The sequence below is a fragment of the Amborella trichopoda genome, chromosome 3, assembly GCF_054954075.1.
Source record: "Amborella trichopoda isolate Santa Cruz 75 chromosome 3, AtrichopodaSantaCruz75HAP2 v2.0, whole genome shotgun sequence".
NCBI lineage: Eukaryota > Viridiplantae > Streptophyta > Magnoliopsida > Amborellales > Amborellaceae > Amborella > Amborella trichopoda.
This window is the reverse complement of record NC_142338.1, coordinates 61,773,949-61,797,916: the sequence shown is the minus strand read 5'-3', so window position 1 is coordinate 61,797,916 and position 23,968 is coordinate 61,773,949. Positions and strand designations below refer to the sequence as shown.

Genomic DNA, 23,968 nt, shown 5'->3' with positions numbered 1-23,968 from the left:
GTCCCAAAGTCTCTCTTTTCTTCCGAGTGTTTAAATTGTTATTGTGAAAATTTGCTCGGTGAGTGATTTGTAGCTCATAGATTTAAAACCTATTACCTAGCAATTCCTTACTGAAATTTGTGTAGTAATAACATATTACCTAGCAATTCCTTTGTGAAATTTGTGTAGTAATGACCTATTACTTAGCAATTCCTAAGTGAAATTTGTGTAGTAATAGTTGTCAGAAATTTAGTTATAATAGGCATATATTTTTATGTGTTGCAGTGTGAATATTTTGATGGATTTACAATTAAATGAAGCCCAGTTAGAAGTCTAGGATTGTCCATTGTGAATGTGGTCTCATGATAAGGCACTTACGAGACCAAGAGGGAAAGCTCATCTACACTCGTGCCAAATAAAATCTACAAAACCCATCTCTCTCTCTCTCTCTCTCTCGAACGAGATTTTCATGGAGTATGAAAAGTACAAAACAACTCTCTCTGTTTAAGGTTTCTCGTTAAAGATAAACCTTAAAGAACGGTGGAAGGCAGAGGTCTCTTTAAGGTGGAATGTGAACTGGTCATTTAGAAGGGTTAGTGAAGTTGTCATAAATGAATATATGCAGTGCTCATGTGTGTTTTACAGCGAGTGTATTATTGCCCTGATATACAAGATAAAATTGTGTGGGAGCCGAGCAGAAATGGTTCTTTTACAGTAAGTTCAGCATACAAATTACAGTTTGATGATAAGAGTTAGATGGTCTGATAAAGAAGCAGGAAACTGTGGAAATGACCTATACCATTGAAGATTTGTGCTTTTTTGTGGTTATTAAAATTGCGAAGAATCTTAACTATTGCTATGTTAAGGAAAAAAAGAAAGATGTTAGTGACGTGTGCATATTATGCAAAAAAGGAAGCATAATCAATTGATCATTTGTTTCTAAATTGTTCATTTGCTAAAGCTGTATGGAGTTGGGTGTTAGTATGGGTGGGTCTCAGTGGTATCTGTACAACTGACATTGATGGTCTGTTAGGTGATTGGATGAAAATAGGAATCAGTAAGAAGGGTAGAATAATATGGAAATCTGTTAAGGCTATGGTGGTGTGGGAGATATGGAAAGAGAGGAATAGGAGATGCTTTGAGAGTAAAAGCTTATCTCTTAATGAGTTCATAGAAAAAATTTGAGTGGGGGTAGCAAAGCTTTGAAGTATTAACAAAGAATGGTGGGGTGTTTCGAGATTAGATATGATGTATAATATCAAAGTGTTACTAAGTGAGAGATCTAAGAAGAAAATGAGGATAGGGTGATAGAAATGTCCAAGTATTAATTGGATAAAACTTAATTTTGATAGATTCTCTTTTGGAAATCCTGATCAAGGAGGTGTAGGGGGAATTGTTAGAGATTGGGAAGGTTAAGTCTTATTGAAGTATCATGGATCAGTAGGTGCGGTGACTGCGAATGAAGCTGAGCTTCGTGCAGTGCTTCAAGGGATTAAACTGGTTAAGATTTTTCCAAGACCGTTGGAAGTAGAAGGATATTCTATGAATGTTGTGAAATAGTTAAATAAGGAAGTAGAGTATCCATGGAGGTTCGATAACTAATTATTGAAGTGAATGATTGCTGCACAGATTTAGAGTGTACTGTTAAACATATTTACCGCGAAAGTAACATGGGAGCGGATGGACTTGCAAAGTTGGGTGCGTATGCTAGCAGTCTTATTGTGGAAAGGTTCTGATTTGTAGGTAGTTGTAGTTTGTGCGGTCAGGCAAGGTCCTCTTGGGTTATGTGTAGACAAGTAATATGGGCCAACATGAACAATTAGGGTTACCCCTTTCGATGTTGCTCTCTCATTTTCAAGTTTTCAAAAACTCCGCGGGTCGATCTATAGCCTTTAGATTTATATTTTTTTTTTTTGAATTAAATGATACTATAGAATATAAAGGATTGTATACCGTTTATCGTTGATACAAGGTCACAATTACTGAAATCCCATAGTTTGGCTGTCACAAAGTTTGAAAAAAATTATTTTCGAATAATATACAACCAATCAATTTAACATCCAATGAATGGTTAAAGAGTAATTGTGACGGCCTCATACTAAAAGTAAATGTTTTCATTGCATATTTTGCTAGCTTATAAAATAAGAAATATTGAAACATAATGAAAAAATATATAATGAAAATTAAAAGTCAAAATCAAAGAAAAAATAAGTTCAATGTACATAATTCCAAAAGACATTAAACAATAACATGCAATAATAAATAATAAAAATTAGGTGCATGATCCCGATGAATTATTTCTAAATACATTAATATTTCCAAGTTTGTGACAAGAAGTAAAGGACTATAGGGACACTTGAATTTTGTCCCAAAGATCAAGCCAACTGAGGTAACCTTTTTTCCATCTAACCAGAGAAATAACATGACCGGAAAAAAGTATAAGAATACAGAAGAAGGAAATTAGGGTCCGAAGGAAAAAGAGAAATATATCCTTGAAAAATGAATAAGCCCACAGACATGGAACTCTGTGCCAAGTTAATACATGCCAGTATTTATGTTACAAAAAGGCGAAAATACACAGCATACACCGCATGCATCAGCATGCGCAACGAAACTGGAAGTACAGCAGGTCCTCTAAGAGCGAGAGAGAGCAAAATTGAAAAGAAAAATATATTACTCAAAAAGTAACACGAAACACTAGAATTATGGTTACCATATCCTATCACAGGAGCCTGATCCGACTTTCGCCGTGCCTTCACCCAGCAATAAGAACGACAGAAATGCCACCTCTCCGACACTTACAACTTGCGGGAAAACAATCACACCATAAAGCCACCCATCTTTATGATGCAAACTGTCTCAGAGAAACCATGGTCCGGTGATTAAAAGCACCAATCTCAGGCCCACATCCTCTCGCCTTTTCCTGAGGTCTCTATGCAAAAAACACCCTCGAAGAAAATTTCCACCCAGAACCAAACCACCTACTTTTTCCTGACTTTGTCTCTCCTTGCCCTAATAATTTTGCGAACAGACTTGTCACCTCCAGCCCCAACTGAGAAACTCCCACCTGCATACTCCAAGCTCCCTCCAGCCCCAATTGGAGATGGAGTAGCCGCAAACTGAAAGGGTGCTGGACCACCTGTAGGAGTTGCACTCGGAGCACCAAACACAAAACTCGAACTTGGGCTCGGAGACCCAAATGCCGAGATCATGGCCTGTGATGGCTGCATTGTTTGGACCGTATCTTCAGCCATGCTATCTTCAACATTCATCTGATCATTATTGTTACTGTTATTGCCACTATTATTCATTGGTGAAGCCGATGCACCAAAACCCTGCCCCAGAAAAGGATTGGGGGATTGGGTCGCTGCCGAAGATGTGAATGGGAAGACAGGCCCTGATGAGGGTGTGGAAACAAAGGTGAATGGGGTGCTAGTGGGCGCCGATGAGGCCCCTGAAAAGTGGGAACTCATCGAGGCTGATGACCCCCCAAAAGAGAAGCCGGTAGAGGCTGATGTGCCAAAACCAGAACCGAAGAGTGGTGCTGTAGAAGACCCAAACGACTGGAAAGCGGGGCTGCTACTGCTCGAACTAAACGCAGCCACACCACTTGATGAAGAAGATGCATTGAAGCCAAAGTTAAACGGAGGAGGAGCCGACCCAGTCCCAATACTAGTAGCTGTGGCACCCCCAGACCCGGATGCAGATAAATTCCCTGCTGTAGAAGGAGAAGATGACCCAAACAGGGACCCACTTGAGCCAAACTGAGATGAAGCGGATCCAAACTGGAAAGGTGAGCTCGAGGAAAGAGGGACAGCAGTGGACCCAGACTGTGGTGAAGTTTGGGAGATGGCAGCTGAGTTAGTCAAGCCAAAGACACCTGAGTTGGGTGCACTTTGGCCAAACAAGCCAAATGAAGAGTTTGTAGCAGCCAGGAAAGAGGCCCCAGTGGCACCACTCAATGGTGAAGGCTTTGACTCCGTGGTCGTGGGCTGGAGGCTAGCCATTGTTGTTGAGGTGGAAGATATGGTGGAGCTAGAACCAAACTGAAATGAAGGCGACGGAAAAGATGAACTGAAGGTCGAAAAAGATGGCACTGAAGATGTCTGATCAATAGGGGTAGGCGAAGAGTTAGAAAATAAGGAATTCAGAGGTGTTGGGGATTGCTCAGGCTTGGTGCCTGAGGTCGTGGGGGCATTTTCAGAGGGTTTCAGGGGTTCTCCAAGCGCCTGAGTTGTTTGATTGGGCTCCACTGATCCTGTGTTCACAGGTGGAGATACTGATGATGTTGCAACAGCAGCATTACTGCAGAGTGATGGTCCAATTCCTTTATCAGATATGCTGTGTTCTTTGGGTTATGATACGAAGGAAAACAACAAACAAAAGAAAAGAGATCCATATACATAACCCATTATCTCAAATTACAACTTGCAGTTTCAAAATAAACCAATGTATAAAACTCATTTTGGAGGAGGTATGGAAAGAGCAAAACAGAGATTTAATGATTGAAAGCCAATCAGATCTTTTAGAGGAACAGGAAGTGCAACCAAGCATTTGATAAGCTTGTTGTTAACACATCTGTCGTAAAGGTAAATTTGTGGCATCTCTATCCAATTTAAAAATATCTCTGTACTCCATTCTATTTGACAATGAGAAAGAACATGTTCAACAATAGAAAAAGAGAGTACAAATTTCCATTCAAGGGTTAAGCTGACAGAAAACATCAATTTACACTTGAGCAATATTACCTAGATATGCCACTCTCCTTTTGATGTTGCCTATCGACACTACGACAGATGCTGACGCCTTCAGATATCGTGTGAATCAAGACGAATAAATCAGGAGGTATTTTGAGGCCTAAGGTTTGAACTCAATGATTTTTTAAAGGGAGGTAGTAAGTTCTACCACCACAAAAGTCACAAGGACTGCGTAAATGGCATGCAACTGGTTTTTTATAGAGTATTAGATAGTGCTATTTAATATAAAATATACTTTTTGAAGTTCTAACACGGGGGACTTCTCCGCAACTGGTTTTTTATAGAGTATTAGATAGTGCTATTTAATATGAAATATACTCCCTAAAGTTCTAACACAGGGGACTTCTCCTTGAGAACAATAAGCTCCAGCACTCAAAACATTGTGGGTTTATGTGAATAACTACCAAAAAGTTCACTATATAAACCTATTATTTGATATAAACCAATATTACTTAATATAAGATAGGGGACTTCTCCTTGAGAACAATAAGCTCCAGCACTCAAAACATTGTGGGTTTATGTGAATAACTACCCAAAAGTTCATTATATAAACCTATTATTTGATATAAACCAATATTACTTAATATAAGATAATACGGTTGTGGTTTGTATAAGGTGTACATCCTAAATCAAAGTAAGATGCACCTTAAAACTTGCTGAAAGATGCGATTCTGGTGCCACAAAACTTGCAATCACTGAAAAATCCCTAATCATGAAATTTAAAGCTCCAAACATGTAAAGATCAAGCAGGTCTATAAATACCTAAAAATCTTGAAAATAGACGGTTCAAATACAGTGTTCCAAGATGCATTATTTTTAGGACATGAATTTATATTATTTTTTCATAATAAGGCATCTCAAGGTTGAGATGACAATAGAGAGTTTTGCAGCATTTTAACAATCTTTTTGGTGGGTTTTTGGGGAGCACCTTACTTTGATAGCTATCATATTTTTTGGATGGACTACACTCTATAGACACATGTTGGACACCAACACATTCTCTTTTTCCCTTTTTTTTTTGGGGTGCTAAAAATAATGCATCTTAGAACACATTATTTGGACCACCTATTTTCAAGGCTTTCGGCATTCATAGACCTGCTCGATCTTTACATGTTTGGAGCTTTAAATTTCATGATTAGGGATTTTTCATGTGATTGCAAGGTTTGTGGTACCAGAATCGAATCTTTCAACAGGTTTTAAGGTGCACCTTACTTTGATTTAGGGTGTACACCTTATACAAATCACAACCGTATTATCTTATATTAAGTAATATTGGTTTATATCAAATAATAGGTTTATATAATAAATTTTTTGGTAGTTATTCACATAAACCCACAATGTTTGGAGTGTTGGAGCTTATTGCTCTCATGGAGAAGTCCCCCGTGTTAGAACTTCAGGGAGTATGTTTCATATTTTTTTATATTAAATAGCACTATCTAATACTCTATAAAAAACCAGTTGCATGCCATTTACACAGTCCATGTGACTTTTGTGGTGGTAGAACTTTTTGTGGTGGTAGAACTTACTACCTCCCTTTAAAAAATCATTGAGTTCAAACCTCAGGCTTCAAAATACTTCCTGATTTATTTGTCTTGATTCACACGATATCTGAAAATGTCAGCATCTGTCATAGTGTCAATACATGTTGATAGGCAACACCAAAGGAAGAGTGGCATATCTAGGTAATGTTGCTCAGGTGTAAATTGATGTTTTCTGTCAGCTTAACCCCTAAATGCAAATTTGTACTCTCTTTTTCTATTGTTGAACATGTTATGTCTCATTGTCAAATGGAATAAAATACCGAGATGTTTTTAAATTGGATAGTGATGCCACAAATTTACCTTTACAACAGATGAGCTAACAGCAAGCTTATCAAATGCTTGGTTGCATTCCCTGTTCCTCTGAAAGATCTGATTGGCTTTCAATCATTAAATCTCTGCTTCGTTCTTTCCATACCTCCTCCAAAATGAGTTTTATACATTGGTTTATTTTGAAATTGCAAGTCGTAATTTGAGAAAATGGGCTATTCATATGGAATGGAATACAGAGATGTTTTTAAACTTGAGATATAGCTTTGCTAAAGTGAACTGCTAACCACAAGTCCAAGCCAACACTAGAGTAGATGTCCATGTAACACAGCACCTTTTTTTTGGGGGTTGAATAAAATGTGGGAAAAGTATAATACAGAACCTAAGTGAAGAAAACAAAGGAAACCAGGAACAAAGACTAGTTAGCGGATGAGATAGAATTTCAACTCTAACCTGCCAGAAGTCTGTCCATTCCTCTCCAATCCAGTACCAAATTTCAGACCAGATCCTGATACTCCACCAAATTGCACATTCGAACCATCCGAAACAGCAGAAACTGTTACTACACCAAATTTTGGGGTCGAACCATCCAGAGCAGTAGTTCCTGTTCCTGCACCAAATTTCTCAGTGGTCCCATCTGAAACAGAAGGCACTGTTCCAGCACCAAATTTCAGATTAGTAGCATCTGACATCAAAGGAGATGTTCTCCCCCCAAATTTCAGAGTGGGACCATCTGGAATAGAAGGCGTTGTTTTCTCACCAAATTTCATATTGGAACCTAGTGAAACAGAAGATACTGCTCCTGCACCAAATTTGAAACTCGAGCCATCCAAAACAGATGTTCCTGCACCAAATTTCAGACTCGAACTATCCGAGATAGCAGGCGAGGAGGGAATCGAGAAAGCAGGAACCTTGGCAGTGCTTGTAGAACCAAAACCAAATTGGGAGGAAGCTTTTTCCTTGGGCTGAACTGGTTTATCTAGCATTGAAAATGGTGAGGTAGTAGGTGTTGGAGGTGCTTCTGAATACAGACTGGAAGGAGTAACAGGGAAAGTGAAACCCAAGTTGTTTTGAGAAACAATAGGCCCAGAAGTAGCTTTTGTGTCAAGGCTTGCAAGCTGGGTAGAGCTCAAGGCAGGCTTTTCAACAGGTGCCGAGGGCACCAAAGGCTTTGGGGTGGGAACTGCTTCAGAAGTGGAAGCATTTTGTACTGAGCCATGTGGTTTTGGTAAAGTAAATGGTTCACGAAGGGAAGCTTCTTTCTTTGAGCCAGATGGCATCTGCAATGCAAATGTTTCAGATCCTGGAGGTCCCTGCTTCTTGGGTGAGGGCATTTGACCGCCGCCATAGATACCTTCATCTGGGTCTAGCGAGACCTTCACAAAGAAATGAAACAAATAAAAGTGTAAAGATGATCAAGCCATATGAATCACATTATTCAGAGGTCAGGTGATTACAGCTGATTACAGGGATTAGCGTGCAGTAAAAGAAACAACACTATCCTCAAAGAAATCTTCCTACTAAAAAGATTAACAAAGAAACTCGTCTGCGTTTCAAACTTCATCACTTGAAACTCGACCAAGCGGCATAAAAATAACCAAAGCCACTCAAGTCATTTTTAGCTAAGATCACAAGAGTCAAATAACCAGAAAATATGTCATCGGCAGAAAATAGATACAATCCACAAAGAAATCTTGTACAAAAGAGAACAAAAGGAATCAGGGACCATTTCCAATAATGGGGGTTGGACATCTACTTTTTTTTCTCTTTTTAATACTTTTTAGTGGGATACAGCTAAATTGTGAATCTGCTTGCGAATGGAACAGAACAAAATGTGTTGGAAATAAGATACGGTTTCAACTCCACCAAATAAAAAAATTTCTTTGTTAGAAAAAAAGTTCAAATCCTTTATTGTATGTGAAGCAATTAAAATTTACTGAACTGTGGAACATAGAAGCAACCTACCAAGGATTCCATTACCCCAAGACTTCTAAATATTAGCCAAAAAAACAATTTGCAATAACATATAAAAAACTTACGTTAAGATACTTAGCCAAAATGGCAAATGCCAATCAACTGTTTGCTTATTCAAGGCACTTTCAAAAGAGAGCCTGGACATGATGCCAACCAGGAGCAGTAAGTCTCATACAAAACACACGAGCCTCTCAGTGACATACCTCAGGTGCACTCATTTGGAATCCTTGTCTCTTCCGTGAAGGTTTTGCTGTAGAAATGGCCTGACTTGCTGTATCTACACTCACCACACCAGAAATGGCATTAGTTGCTGCAACATTAGAGTTTCTTGTATCCGGAGATTCGGTCCCTTCTCTTCTTCCCTCAACAATCTTCAAAGGGCCATTTGCAACACCCATCTCTTTCCTTTTATCAACAGTAGGACCATGAGACTGAGTACCATTGTGAGCATCCAAACAATTGCCGTGTAAATTAGGTAATTTTGGAAAATCTACAATCTCCATGCTTCTTTTGGCCTGCCCTTGCAACATATCAGGGGTCAACTTAGTGGGTGCTCCAGTAGCCAGCCTTAGTTCAGAAGACTTGTCCTTAGGAGAAGGAAACATCTTGTCAAGCCCTGCAAATATTCTTTTCACTGTCTCTCTGGTTTGCTGAGGAACCATAACAACCCCTCTCTCTTCTCCATTCCCATCAGCCTGGGATTTGGATGTACTACTTTCAGGCACATCTAACTTTGGAGGTACAAATGAGTTTTGATCAGCATCAGAACCAGGAAGGAGCAGAGGAAGTGGACTACTTGCAGGAACTGAAGCATTGGGTGCTTTCGATAGCACCATCAAGTTAGACTTCTGGCGTATCCTTCGTATGGTTCCAACTGACCCAAAACCATTCTCCATAACAGAACTCCTCCTCTTCAGAACCTGATAAACACCAAGAACAAATTATATGTAACCCAACTAACTAGTTATTCAACCAGACCTTTTATAACAAGTAAGAATGGCCAAGTCTCATGCACCATGGTTACTTGTGAGCAATATCCAAGAAATTTTTTTGGGTAAGTCAGTGGGGATGACGAGCCCCTACCCGTTTTTTGAAATAGTCAATTTTTTAGTCCGTTAGTGGGAATGGAGGGCAAGACTTTTAATTGGGGCTCAGGTGGTACTACCCACCACGACCCCGACCCCATTCCTGCAATAACCAAGAAATTGCCATAAAAATGACAATCTAGCCTTTTCTTATCATTAATGAAAACCTAGATGCCATAATAAAAATTGGGACCAAATGTGATCGGATACCTGGGTTCAAAATGAGAAAAAGTAATCTTTAACGATCTATTCATTTCTGAGTCAATCCGGCAGGCATCATAACAACCACATTTTAATTGCTAAAAGAAAATTGCATTGATATTGGCAGCTATATTTGTCAAAAATAGAACCACATCACATTTTCACAAGTACTCCTTTATCAACACTTCATGTTTTTTTATTTGGATTGTGACATTATCAACCAATAATGATTTTTTTCTTTTTAATAATTTCAAATGCAAATCAAGCTATGGCAGCTCCAGCTCGCACCCACTGGGGCCTGCCCTGTGAGGCCAGCGCGGGCTCAGCGGTCAGCCCCCCTCTTCATTTCATTCGAATTATGTTAGGGGGTGTAACAATACAAGTTATAATCAACACATAATGTGTCAGGATGTTTCTTGCTAATACTTAAGGAAAATCCACAATACCGGAAAGCTTGCAAGAGAGCATTGAGTCAAATTGAGTAGCAATATCATTAATTTCTCATAGAACATCCTCTTAACCTAATTGTCATCTTAAGCATTTTCAAATAATGATTTGTCGAACATAAAATGCCATATGCCCTTTTAGTTAAGCTAAAGGGCTACCAAAAGCATAAAAAATGACACTACTTTCAAAAGTAGACAGTGGGTAGTTCACTAACATATTTCTAAATTGCATTCTACTAATTCAGTGTTTAGAAACCCCTTGAGTGGGTCTCACGCAAGCCGGACTCATCCGAGTCACTCAGGGCAGGCACTACACCAGTTCTGGATGATCCAAGTCTTGACCAAGTCTATCCAGGTCCACTAAAACCACTCATTGTTGACCATCAGCATCCGCCTTGCCTTGGTGAGCCAATACCCATAATGTTTTTTAAACACCGACGCTGTATCTCACATTTCTTTTCTTTTCTTTAAAATTAGCTTCTCATTAGCAAGAAAAGAATAAGTGCAGCGAAAAAATAAATATAACCAGTATCATCCTCAGGAAATTCTCAGGAAATAGGAACAGAATCCACATAACAACTCAGTCCAATAAATGTGGTAAAGAGAAGTCACTTCTTAATAATGCCATCGCCCTAAGGGTAAGAAAACTGTCCCAGGCAAGGCATGAAATGAATATATCTGTAAATCTCCTCTAAAACTGACCAATCATAAAAAGAAAAAAAAATCCTCTGAAAGCGTATTGAAGTACATGCTTCTCTGGTGGCTAGTTAGATAACTTCCTGTGTGAGCATTTAAGAATCTCCACAAAGGTAACAAAGTACGGAAATGCATACAATATTAAAGCAGGATGATAACTATATTAGCAGTCACAAATCATAACCCCAACTACTGCAGCAGTTAACAAGCACAGTGACTCAAGATTTAACAGAGAAAAGAGGACCCACTGAACCAGTAATCCCCAATATACACATGTCTTCAATCAAAAGATCCCACGTTTGCAGTAATATAGTTCTTTCTTCTTGCATATATTTGTCCAAATTTTAACTTCCTTGGAATCAGATTGTATAAACAAAACACACCCACATACAAAATATAGGGAATCACCTGTCTGCCCCCAGAAGAACCATTTGCTGTTGTCCAATAAGATGGAGTTGAGGGACCCGCATACCCATTAGCACTACCCTAAAATTTATGAGGAAGTACTTCAATATTGCAATTGCATAGAACAGTGAGGTAATACAATGGTACAGCAATACGATTAAATCATTAAACTGGCATAAATAAAGAGGTAATCATACAAATAATTGAGCAATATCATAGGCAGTATTATACCTCTTGATCAGTAAGACCAACTGGTCTAGAATAAGGTGTTCGGATCGCATTATAAAGGGTAGATCTACCACGGGTTGGGGTCAGATAGCCATCTTCAGCAAGTCCAGGAAAACCAGAAAAGCGTACAGATGATTTTGATGTGAGCGACAGGTCGACTGATTTCGGGGCATATGTTGTGCTCCTTATCATAGATACATCTCTTCTCAGAGGGTGACTTCGTAAACCAAAGGAAGATGGTGATGCTCTTGAAGGCCTGACACCCATATAAGCTCTTGCAATTTCTGCTGGTGATGCACCGACATCATCAGGGATCTGTGATAATATCTGCATATGAATAACAGACGAAGAACACGTGAAGTTATCCTTTTTAATGGGTAAAAGATCATATAAGTTCAGTTCGATAAACTGGTACATAAGTGGCAAACATGATAAGAAACCATAAAATACTCCAGTTTTTTAAAATAAACATAACTAAAAAGTATCCCTAAAAACATGAAATAAGAAATAGACGAACCTAAGCATTTTATGATGCATGTATGAACCCTGATATTCAAAAGGTGATCAACCCTGGATTCTAAATATTAATAGATACAGCAGTTCTGCAGTGGCAATGAAACCACATATTTTCTGAAACGCCTGTAATGTTACCGAATTTAAAATAGACACAGACCTTGACTTTTAAAAGACAATTACTATAAATATGGCCACTCAACGATGAAGAAAATGATCATTCATCTGGGAAAAACAAAATAAAGTCATAAAGGTAACAAAAACTGACAAAACTCCACAGAATATAAATTTAAAACTTAGCAACACTGAAGCTTCTTCAAAAATCATGCAGAGAACCTCTGCAGTTCATTACTTCATTTATTCACAACTGATAAGCATCAATTTCGTTTCACGAACCAAATTTTACCATTTATCTTCCAAAGATGCAGGCTACTAGTACGTGCTCAACTCTTCGGGATATCTGGGGTTTGATAATTAGCCAATCAGATTAGTAAATGTACTTTAAGGCACATTTAGTATATGTAAGAATACATCCTGGGAAGTATTTTCACATGATAAGATTCCCTCATGTGTTTAGGTATGGGAGTTTTTTAACACCAATTGGTCCCACTGATTTGGCAGCCAGTTAGTGTGAAAATTCTCTTACACCTAATCACATGAGGGAGATTTTTTACTTCCCGGGAAGTATTTTCACGCGTACCAAACATGCTCTTAATACAAAAAGAGATCTACACATTGTTTTGGAAACAAACTAAAATGCTAAAACTTTTTTATACTTAACTATCAAATTTGACTTACAAAAATATACATGTCTTTTTTACAGAAATGAGTCTACATAAAGCAGAGTACGTAAACGAGTCTATGTACAACATGTTGAGAATTTAAAATACAATGAAGCAATACCAATAACTTACACTCGAATGGACAGCAGGAGTCACCACGTTTCCAGGATTACTGCTCTGCCAGGGATTTGTCCCTTCTTCCACAACTATTTCCAAATTACTCTGCCTTTCAGGATTCACTGTTGCCTCTAATGTGTTCAGCCCAACCCTTTTACTTTCATCAGAAGAAGAATCAACAGTGCGTGAACGTAGTAACTCTGACAAGCGATCAAACTCTTCCCTAAACAACAGTAGCAAGTTCTCGGGATAAAGTACACCAAAAGCAATGCAAGTAACTGACAAAAACTGCAACAGAAAGCATAGGCACAAGCAAGGGTCCCAATGTACTGGCTGTAAGGGTAAACCACCAAGTTCAAACCTATGCAGAGTTCATAATCCCAGTAATAACTCCTAGTCCAGTAATGATCAATAACTTTGCCCCTGTTATTGATATTAAACTCTAACACTGCAAACCCTCCATAGGACACGAGTTACATTTGCATTATCACAATCAGAACGTTGTTGCTTTAGCATCTAAACCATTAGAAAAATTGACAATTTTAATAAGAAGACACAGTTTGCCTACTATTCTACAGTTTTCTATTGACAAAGACACCAGTGTGATTTCATGCAGGCTCCAATCCCACTCCAACAACCAGATCAAATAGATACATGCTAAATATTGCATCACTACATCACAGCCATTACTTACCTTGTAAACGTCTTCTGCTTTAGCAACTCCTCAAGTTCATTAAACCCAGTGCTGTCAAGAGCATCATCCTGTTTTTCCCGCTGGTCTGTAACTTGCTCTGGTTCCACAAGTAAAGGATTCTGTGAAAAAATCACGGAAAAACAGCAGTGATACGAGGAAGCTCAGCCATCTAAATCTAAATACACCACGTAACAATCAGGTGATAACCAGTACACTAATAGCTAAAAAGATCATTGTTGAAATAATAAATTTTTTATTTTTAAGGAATTAATTAACAGCATACCAAAAGAAGAAAAAAAAATATCAACGTTATCACATTACTTTGGAAGCCTCTACATTTTGGTCCAAAAAAAGTAGCACCTAGGCACTTCGGCCAATTCATGAGGTCTCAAGCACATTTAAAATTCAATTGAATAATTCATATAAGAACAATATCAAAAAATTTATAAATTTAAAAGCAAGATCTCACTTTAATAAATTTTTTATGGAACTAATTTTTAAAAGTAAATACTTTTTCATCCTTAAAATTTCTTAATCCTTTAGTCATCTAGAGTGAGAACTGTTTTCCCCATTTTCTCTCTCTAAACATATATAAAGGAATTTTTTCTCTACTTCTCTTTAAAATTTTCTTTTCTTCCTTAATAAAAGTACATATGTACACATGGCAAGGTCTTTCCCACTCTTACTTCTCACTCAAAAAAATATAAGAAAGTATTTTCCTCAAAATTAGCACCTTACACGTGTAGCATGTCATTGTTTATACATTTTAACCCACAAGTACATAAGACAATTAATAAGCTTTTTTCAAAAAGATTTGGTACAAGTGTTGCCTCGTTACCTTCCCTTTGGTGGCTAAGCAAAACCCGAAGACATAGGGGGCTTTGCCCAAAGCGAAAGGAGCAAATTCAAGAACAATTCAAAAAAACTAGAAGCAATATGGTAAATAGAAGCATATGCACTGCACTAAATGAGGAAAAATATAGCAGAATGTAACGAAGAGAAACGCAAAATGAAAATGTATCATACATGATGAATAATCATTGATCTAAATCATGATGAACAATCATTATTCTAGATCATTTGTAGCAAGCTCGGATATTTCCATCATTCTATTACAAAAATCAACCAGTTTCATCAAAATATAATAGAAACACAAGTGCATTGTGTAGCATTGCAGGGACAAAACAATGGATTAATGTAAAAAATTCAAAATGTGACATATTATATTTAAGATATGATAAATGATTTCCAGATACCACTTACAAAAACATTATGCAGTGAAGTTCTGCTATACGCATTTGAAGAAATTCTCATCTTTTATGAAATTATTTCTCAAAAAATAGGGAAGGCAGGAATTACAACGATTCCTAATATTAAGAGACAGTTATTCAATGAAAATGTGATCCATAACAAAATTTTCTTTTCTTTTATAAGTCATGGTCAATTCCAAAGTTGTATTACTAATGAAAATGATGGGATTCTGTTATGGAATGGAATTTTACCGCAAAAAGGAGGAAATCAAACTAAGATATAAGTCTAACAAGTAAATTTGAAGCCAATGGCATGAAATTATGTTTTAAAAAAGGTCCGCCTGGTGCCTAGGTGCCCGCCTAGGCAGCCTGGACCAAAAATCCACTCGCCTAGACCCAGGCGGCCCTACACAGGCAGATGTACCTGAGCGGGCTCCAAGGGAAGTAAGGCATTTCTCATTTTTTTTTAAACTACGGGGCGCCCGAGGTTCTGGGCACCTGCCTAGGCGGCCTGGACCAAAAATCCGCCCGCCTAGACCCAGGCGGCCCTGCACGGGCGGATGTACCTAGGCGGGCGCCCAGGGACGTAAGGCGTTTCTCGTTTTTTTAAAACTACGGGGCGCCCGAGGTTCTGGGCGTTGGGCGCCATGCAGGCCGCCTAGCGTTTTTTGAAACCTTGCATGACAGGTAACGTAAACAAAATTTTTCACACCAATTTGCATGAAAGGTAACATAAACAAAGTTTTCACACCAATTTGAAACCTTGCATGAAAGGTAACGTAAACAAAAGTCTTTTTGACATAAACTTGTGCAAATGCATTGATATGGTGATCATTTTTAAATATCTATTTTATTTTATATAATCAGAGTTAATTTCACCTTGTTATCATGAAATAAATTAGAAAAAGGACAATTGGCGCTGATTAATTGAAATAAAATTATGCCAAGAAGCCAGAAGGCATGCAATCAGGAAAAAAAGGATAGAAAGAAGAATGCTAAAAAACCAATAAGCATTTAATTCTATTAGTTTTCGCAAACATCATTTCCTCCATATTTTAAGTAAGTAATGGAAAGGATAATCAAGTGCAGATTAATTGAAACAAACATAGTGAAAGATACATTGAACTTTAATTATGTCAGAAAACATGAGCAGGAAGAATATGATCGACCGCATTTCTTTCTAATAATTTTTTAAGTTCTTTTTTTTCTAAGGAAGGTCATTTTCAAAGTTATACTTTCCTAGTTCCTCTTCAAGGTTTATATGATAATTGCCAAAACCATTGTGCATAACATGAGTGACTTAAGAAGTGACTAAATTTCAGTTATGTAGAATAAATCCCCATTTGATGAATGAAAATCTATAGTGGCATATTTCCTTATGAGATATAAAATACATGGATACGATGCCTGCATGGGAAATATATTACCAACAACTGCATGCATTTATGAAGCATCAATTCGACCAAGCCGCTTCTCATCCATTGAGCAAACTTTAAAAAAAATTACTTCCAGCCATGGTTATGGGATTTCAACTTACATCTAAACCATCTTTGATAGGCTCGTTTCTAGCTTCAGGTCTAACATCTGTCACAAAAATATTATAACAGAAATCAGAAAGGAGAACAACAAATGCTTCCTAAACATATAATCTTGAGAAACTGAAATGTGGATAACACAAGAATGACATGAACTCCACATTTCAACATTACATTCAAAGTCATGGAATCAATCCAATTAACATTGTAGAGAACTAATTATCTGATTACCTTAGTAAAATACGACTATGAAACTAGCTCCTGTTTAAGGCTACTAGACAAATTTCCAATCCCACAAAAAATACACATACAAGCACAGCATAATCGATTGGTGTCTCAGTGATTTGTCAAGTGATGGTAATATTGTTCAAATTTGAATTCATGAATCGAACTACAAACAGGAAACAGCAAGCATACCACAAAAGAAACTCCATCAAAGGTTTCCCGCCATTTTTTACATACTAAAAGCACAAAGATACAGAGAAAATGTTCCTGATGGATGCTCCAGTGGTTTGTCAAGCCATGTAATACGGCAGTGTTCTACGGACTTTGTTTGTCATAGTGACCATCAGAAAAAAAAAAACAGCAGCAAAGCATTTAGAAACCAACTTCTCTAGCAATTATACAACCCAGCTAGAGTTCCCTTCGTTTTAAAACCAGCATCAGGGATACGCTTACCCCACAAAAAACAAGTTGCTAGAGATTATTGTCTCAAATACCGCCCCTCAAACCTTGCTCTAACTGAAACCAAGTTACCCTCCCCTTCCCTTCTCCAGGTCAAGCAAGTGTGGGAGGGGGGGCGGGGGGCCGTCGTCCCTGTCAATGGGAAGCTCTTCCTGCCGAAGGGGCGTCAGGAGGTATTTGGGTTATTTGAGACCCCACAGCCCACTTACCTCTACCCACATTGCATCATTTCGGTTTTGTTTGCCAGAATCCGAAATTGTCTCCAGTGGAAGTTTTCTGAACCTTGACTCTCATAAGCCTTTGCTTTGGAACGATCTCAACCTAGTTGCTTCCCTCCCTCACTCCATTTGGTGCGTCGGGAGGGATTTTAATGTTACTAGGGGGCCTTTTGAAAGAAACACATCTTCCAGGATTTCTCCAGCTATGACTCTCTTCTCAGACTTTGTTTCTCAAAACAACCTTATCTTTTTTGAGGAAGGTCAACTTTTCTCAAAACAACCTTATTGATCTTCGCATTAAAGGAACTCAATTCACATGGTCTAACCACTCTTCCTCTCCTTCTCTTTCTAAACTCGACCGATTTTTGGTAAGTCTGGAGTGGGATTCCACCTTTGTTGGATCCCATGCAGTAGCCCTACCTAAACCTACCTCTGACCACTGACCAATCTTGTTAAATACGAATCCTCCTTTGAGAGGTGCCAAACCTTTCATATTTGAGTTGTCATGGCTGGAAGAAATCTCTCTTATTTCTCTTATACCTTCCTAGTGGCAGTCTATGTCGGATTCGGTAGTTGGTTGGGCGGGTTTCAGAATTCAACGCAAGCTTCAGCTCCTAAAGAGACATTTAAAATCCTAAAGTCGCCTGCTGCTAGGGTCTTTCGGGATCCAAAAAAGCTCTACACTGCAGGCAATTCAAGCCTTAGATTCTTTGGAAGAATCCATGTCCCTTTTGGACACTGAACTTCATAATAGGATCCAACTCAAACTCGACTATCAAACAATCCTTAAGAAATAGGAGATCTTTTGGTTTCAGAGGTCTAGGACCGAGTGGCTAAAGCCTGGTGACCTAAACACTACATTCTTCCATAAAACTGCTAAATGAAGGCGTAGAGACAACACCATTTCACACCTTCTGGTTGGGGATGATCTTTTAGACCTACCCCAAGAGATCGAACATGCTATCCTTTCCTACTTCAAAAATTTATTCACAACCCCTCAGGGACCCAGACATTTCACTGCCACCTGAAAAAGCTCTTTGGTTGGAAAGACCACTCTCGGAAGTAGAAATCCAAGCAGCTATATTGTATCTTGCCTTGGATAGGGCCCCTGGTCTAGATGGGTACCCCTTAACTCCTGTCATACTTTTTTGGGATTCCTTTCGTAGCGACTTTCTTGCCCTCTTTGAAGAATTTCACTCTAGAGGAGTAATACATAAGAGCGATGAATGCAATTGACATTACTTTGATCCCAAAAATAGAAGGAGCCAAACATCTGAAAGACTATCCTTCCATCAACCTCGATAACTCTACCTATAAAATCATTTCTACAGTCCTAGCCTCTCGCCTTAAGGAGGTCCTCCCCTTGGTTATTTCACCCTCCCAAAGTGCCTTCATCAAAGATCGACAGATTCTTGATGCGGCTCTAGTGGCCCATGCATGTGTACACTCCAAGCATCTGGCCGAAGTCCCTGGCCTCATTGTGAAGTTAGACTGGGAGAAGGCGTATGATCACGTAGACTGGGAAATCTTAGAAGAAACCCAAACTAGGATGGGCTTTGGCAGCCGGTGGAGATCTTGGATGAAAGCTTGCTGCTCCCAACCTTTCTTCTTCATTCTCATCAATGGATCTTCCAAAGGTTTTCCTCATAGACCATTCTAGCTCAATTATCACCTCCATATCAAAATATATCAGTCACACCGACTCTATGGAAGCAGAGGCAATAGCACTACTGGAAGAGCTAAAGCTTCTTCAAACTCACCAGATTGAATCCATTATTATAGAGGGAGATTCCAATGATATTATCACTTGGGCAACCAATTCTTTCCCCCCCCCCCCTTTGGGTTTGGGCACATATTTTTTAATGAGATTAACCAACTTTGCAGGGATATGCACGTCTTATGGAGGCATACCTGGAGGGAAGCAAACCAGGCAGCGGACACTCCAGCTACAGAGGCAGCTACATTGGATGGTTTATAGGATCAATGTTTTGGATCGGTGTCTTTTTTGTTGGTTGCTTTGGCTTGTTGTTAATGTAACTTGCAAAAAGATGGCTGTTTTATTCTTCTTTCTCACCCCCTTTTCTCAAAAAGGTTTTTTGTAATTAGAGCTTCTGTCCTGTGGATAGCCTATACGTTGTGTTTTGGTGTATCTTTTCATTCATCAATTACAGGTTAACATTTCAAAAAAAAAAAAGGACCTGCTACCTTTCCACCCATTTCTCGACATAATGAGAAGGACTAATGTAAGATGATTGTACCTGGTGTAGAGAGTGAGTAGCCATGAGTCAAAGTAGCTAGATAAAGAGAGTAATCTTGTGTAACTGAGCGAATTCCGCAAATTCATATAACAGCGGAATGACCAGAATAGACAAGCATAAAAAGCACTCTTTTCATCCGTTAAAATAAAAATCCAGGGATAATAACTACTAAATGTTAACAATTAAAAAAAATGAAAAATACTATCAAAAAACACAAACAATAAAAGAATAAACTAAGGGGTCCAGACCTTCACAAAATACACAGTATTTTCGCAAGAGATTAACAGAATGTCATATTCCACCATTTCTCAGAGATAAAACAGTACGTTTATTCAAATTCTTCTCCTATAACAAAAAATAACAAAAAGCAAAAAACAAACATGTCATACCCATCTCAATAAAACAGCAGAAATTTGATATCATAACCAACTGAATGACAGCGAACCCTAACCCTAAATCCAACCACAAAACTTAACAGCAAACACATGCCCCTGGAACCCTGAAACCCTAACCATGCAAAACCAGACACAAAACCCTAAAATCAAATCACAATAAAACAATCAAACACAACGCAAACATATACCAGAATTCGCAGGGGGAGGACCAAGTCGCTTCCTGAAAACTGAAGAAAATAGCTTTGCAGCACCATTAGCAATGATCTTTGAAGCGGGATCCACAAGCTTCGACAACCATCCATTTCTCCCCTCGTCTGAAGGGTTTCTGAGACCACTTAGAGAGAGAGGACGATCATAAGGAGTACTCGGCTTTCTCGGAGGCTTTCTTCGTATCTTCCCCCCTGCTCCACCTTCATATGCCCCTGCGCCCGTAACCATGGTACAGAGAGAAAGAGATACAAGTAAAGGGTAGGAGAGAGAGAGAGAGGAAAAGATACGGTTTTTGGGGGCACTCGTGCTTCTTCTGCTATGCAACGGCTGCCTCTGCTCGCTCTCAACTATGTTTTAAAGGGAGGAGGGAGAGAAAATGGGGAAGAGAGAGGTGTAGGGTTTATTGGGCGGCTGCCTCTGGTCTCGCTATGCCGCTTTGCTACGGGCTCTTTTCCCCCTTTTTTATCACTACTCTCCTCTCTCTCTCTCTCTCTCTTCTTCGGCGCTGAGGTTTAAATGAAGGAAAAAGATTACATAGACCCGACGCTCTAAACAATCAAATTTAGCCTACCTCCAAAAATTGACTAGAAGGTGGTGTTTTGATGCCAAAATATCTTCAAATTGATCGTCTCCGCATCAAGATACATGGACATGAGAAAAAACAAATTTAAGTTCTAAAAATAGTGTATTTTCTAATGCAGTTTTTGACCATTCACTTTCAAGATTTTTAAATTTTCATAGATCTTTTGATGGATACTATTTTTGAAGCTTTAGACTTTATAAATAAAAATAAAAATATATTTCAAGGCTATTACAAAGATTTTCAATATTAAAATCATATTTCTCAATACTATTTGAAGGTATGTTCTAATTTGATTGTTTAAAACCTAGGCCCTATACAAACCGCACCATAAAGTGTTAAATGAAAACAGCACGAAGTGTTAAATGAAGAGCACGAGTACTTTCTTCGTTGGGTAAAATAAGAGAGACATAGAATGTGCGGGTGGGAACGGAAGAAAAACGTGGACTAGGAATGTGCGTATACAGTTCGTGCGTAAATATTTTCTGAAGATAAGTATTTATATATATATATATATAGGAAATTACAAAAAACCTTATGCAACTTACCCCTAAGCCAACTTTTTCTTTTTTAAAAAAAAATATACTTTCTTAATAAATACCCTCAAATACAAAAAGGTACCTTTTTTTTTACGAAAATACCCCTTTTCGTACCAAAAATATTAATTTTGGTGAGACATCCACCTAAGCATACGTACACTACCAAAAGCCACATGAGCTGTCGGACCGCCATGAACCCATTGCCGGACCCATTAAACTAAAAAACATGTTGGATTGTGTTCATTCTCTGCCGGACCCTAAACTAAAAAACATGCCGGATCACGTTCACTCTTTGTCGGAGCGCATTGTTTCTAGCAAAAATATGCCAGACAGCTTGTTCAATTTGCCAGACCGCACCTTTGTCCATAAACAAAAGTGTCGGAGCACATGTCTATTTGCCGAACTATTGTTTTGACTGAAACAAAGGTGCCAGATCACATGTATGTTCTGCCAAATCACAGTTTTGAACGGCTTGTTTTGATTGTCGTACCGCAATTTTGAAAAAAAACAAGGGAAAGAGGATAGAGAGGCATGAGTAAAAGTATTAGGGTAGTTTAGTTTTTTTTGTTTTTTTTTTTGTTTTGGGTTGGGGTGTTATGTTTTGGGGAAAAAATGAGAGAAAAAAGTTGGCTGGGGGTAAGTTGCATAAGAAGCGTATACTTGGGGTTTTTTTGTAATTTTTCCTCTAAATATTATGTAGAAAAAAAATTATGCATTTTTATATATTTGGTAATATACATTATATATATTAATGTACGGTTTGTATAGAGCCAAGGCTCTAAACAACAAAATTAAAGCCCACCTTCAAATAGTATCGAGAAAAGTGGTTTCAATGCTAGAAATCTTTGTGAAAGCCTTAAAATATATTATTAGCTTTAATTATAAAATTTAAAGCTTAAAAAATAGTGTACATCGAGTAGATCTATGAAAACTTTAAAATCTTAAAAATTGATGATAAAAAATGCGTTACAAGATGCACCGTTTCCAAATTTGGAAATCCTTTTTTTTCTCATGTCCTTGCATCTTGATGTCGATATGATCAATTTGATGATATTTGGGCATCAAAACAACCTATTGTAGTGAAAGTTTTGAGGTAGGCTCTAATTTGATTGTTTAGAGCCTAGGCTCTATATAAACTTTTCTCGTCTATTAATGATATGCATATTATATATTATATAACAGTAATGATCCTATGAGACCTTCCCACACTTATGTGGGTAGGACCCAAAATGATCACCATCAAATTTAATAAATATCTCTAGAAAAGTCAAGTCTCACACCCATGTGATAACTTTTTTAGACATTTGAGCCAAATTTAATGGTTATCATTTGACATCCTACTCACATGGGTATGTGAGGGTCTCATAGTATAATTTCTCATTTTATAATACTATTTATATGTTAAATATAAGTTTATATAATATATATTATATTGTAAATATATATGAGTAATGATCCTATAAGGCCTTCCTTCACCCATGTGTGTAGGACCCCAAATGATCACTATTAAAGTTGGTATGGATCTCTAAAAAATTATCACATGGGTGTAAGACTTGACTTTTCTAAAGATTTGTGTGTGATCTTTTGAGAGTTATACACACATAAGTGGGAGAAGGTCTTATAGGACCACTTTTCAATATATATATATATATATATATATATATATATATATATATATATATATATATATAAATTGTTTATATTCATAAATTGCGGTAAAATAATAATTATGTTTGATTTTGGGGCCTAAACTTGTCAAAAATGATATTCATAGGGAATGAGTTGTATCAAATTATAATCAGGGTTAGAGTCATGCTACAAGACCCTTTTTTGCTCACACGGCCAGTAGAGCTGGCTTTTTTAATTGCCGAGCTTGAAACCTGTTTGAGAATTTAAAAAATCGAGGTAAGAGGATGAGAAATTTTGAAAATGTTCAAAATAGAGTAATAGAAAATGAAAAGCTGGGAATAAAACAAAAGAACATGAGTCGGACCTAGGCCTAACGGCCAAAAACGGTGCCGATTCATGACCAGTTTGAGCGTGACCATTGACTATGGTGTTTTAAGTAATGGTTGCTTTTCTCTCATCCCGACGTCGAGCCGTCCAACTGCAACTTTTGGCTAATCGGGTTCTATTGATGTTTGGCGATGCTGAAATCTGCTTTCGCTTTGGAATCGCCTTAAAGCGAGGGTAGATTCCAAGTTTGTTTATTTCTCTTATGTTTTTGCTCTAAAGTTCGCCATTGGCTCCATTTTTCTCTTTGGAGCTCTGCATGAGGGTGCCTTACTGAGCTATGCGCTACTGAGTTACGCGCTTCACTCGTGATTTGGGTAATGAGCTGTGATTTTTAATAGGTGTTTGGGATGGTATGGATTGTTGGGATGGTCGTCCGTGGAATTTGGGTTTATATATCATTTTTTTAAGGAAAAATTTCGTATAGAACTTTAATTTTTTGTATTATTTTATGATATATTTTATTTCTATATTTTTTTTCAAACGGTATAAAGAAAATTCTAAGGATTTCACCGTATCCCTCATCTCTTATCTCTCTCGTTTATTAACTTTTGACTATAAAAATTAGCACCAACGAATATTTTTATACTTTTTCATCTCA

General features: G+C 37.9%; 1 protein-coding gene across 3 annotated transcripts; it reads right to left on the bottom strand.

The window, feature by feature from the left end:
- Positions 1–2,439: 2,439 nt before the first annotated feature.
- LOC18421616 (uncharacterized) lies at positions 2,440–20,651 on the bottom strand. 3 transcript variants are annotated; one of them, XM_006826365.4, is made up of 9 exons: positions 20,214–20,651; positions 16,473–16,519; positions 13,686–13,804; positions 13,007–13,214; positions 11,583–11,906; positions 11,355–11,432; positions 8,722–9,438; positions 6,998–7,920; positions 2,440–4,284 (listed from the first exon to the last, which is right to left on the bottom strand). In XM_006826365.4, the coding sequence occupies exons 1-9, from the start codon at positions 20,461–20,463 to the stop codon at positions 2,961–2,963; spliced, it is 3,990 nt and encodes a 1,329-aa protein (XP_006826428.1). In that variant the 5' UTR covers positions 20,464–20,651; the 3' UTR covers positions 2,440–2,960. The 3 variants fall into 3 exon arrangements, with proteins under 3 accessions (XP_006826428.1, XP_020517375.1, XP_088718222.1); XM_020661716.2 differs by lacking the exon at positions 11,355–11,432; XM_088862096.1 differs by lacking the exons at positions 13,686–13,804; positions 16,473–16,519; positions 20,214–20,651 and having other exon boundaries at positions 8,584–9,438; positions 13,007–13,159.
- Positions 20,652–23,968: the final 3,317 nt, after the last annotated feature.

Coding starts and splice junctions, on each gene's coding strand:
- LOC18421616 (XM_006826365.4), bottom strand. CDS start 20,463: ATGGTTACGGGCGCAGGGGCATATGAAGGTGGAGCAGGGGGGAAGATA. Junction 11,907..13,006: donor CTCCTGCTGTCCATTCGAGT/GTAAGTTATTGG, acceptor ATTCATATGCAG/ATATTATCACAGATCCCTGA. Junction 4,285..6,997: donor AATGGACAGACTTCTGGCAG/GTTAGAGTTGAA, acceptor ATCACTCTGCAG/TAATGCTGCTGTTGCAACAT.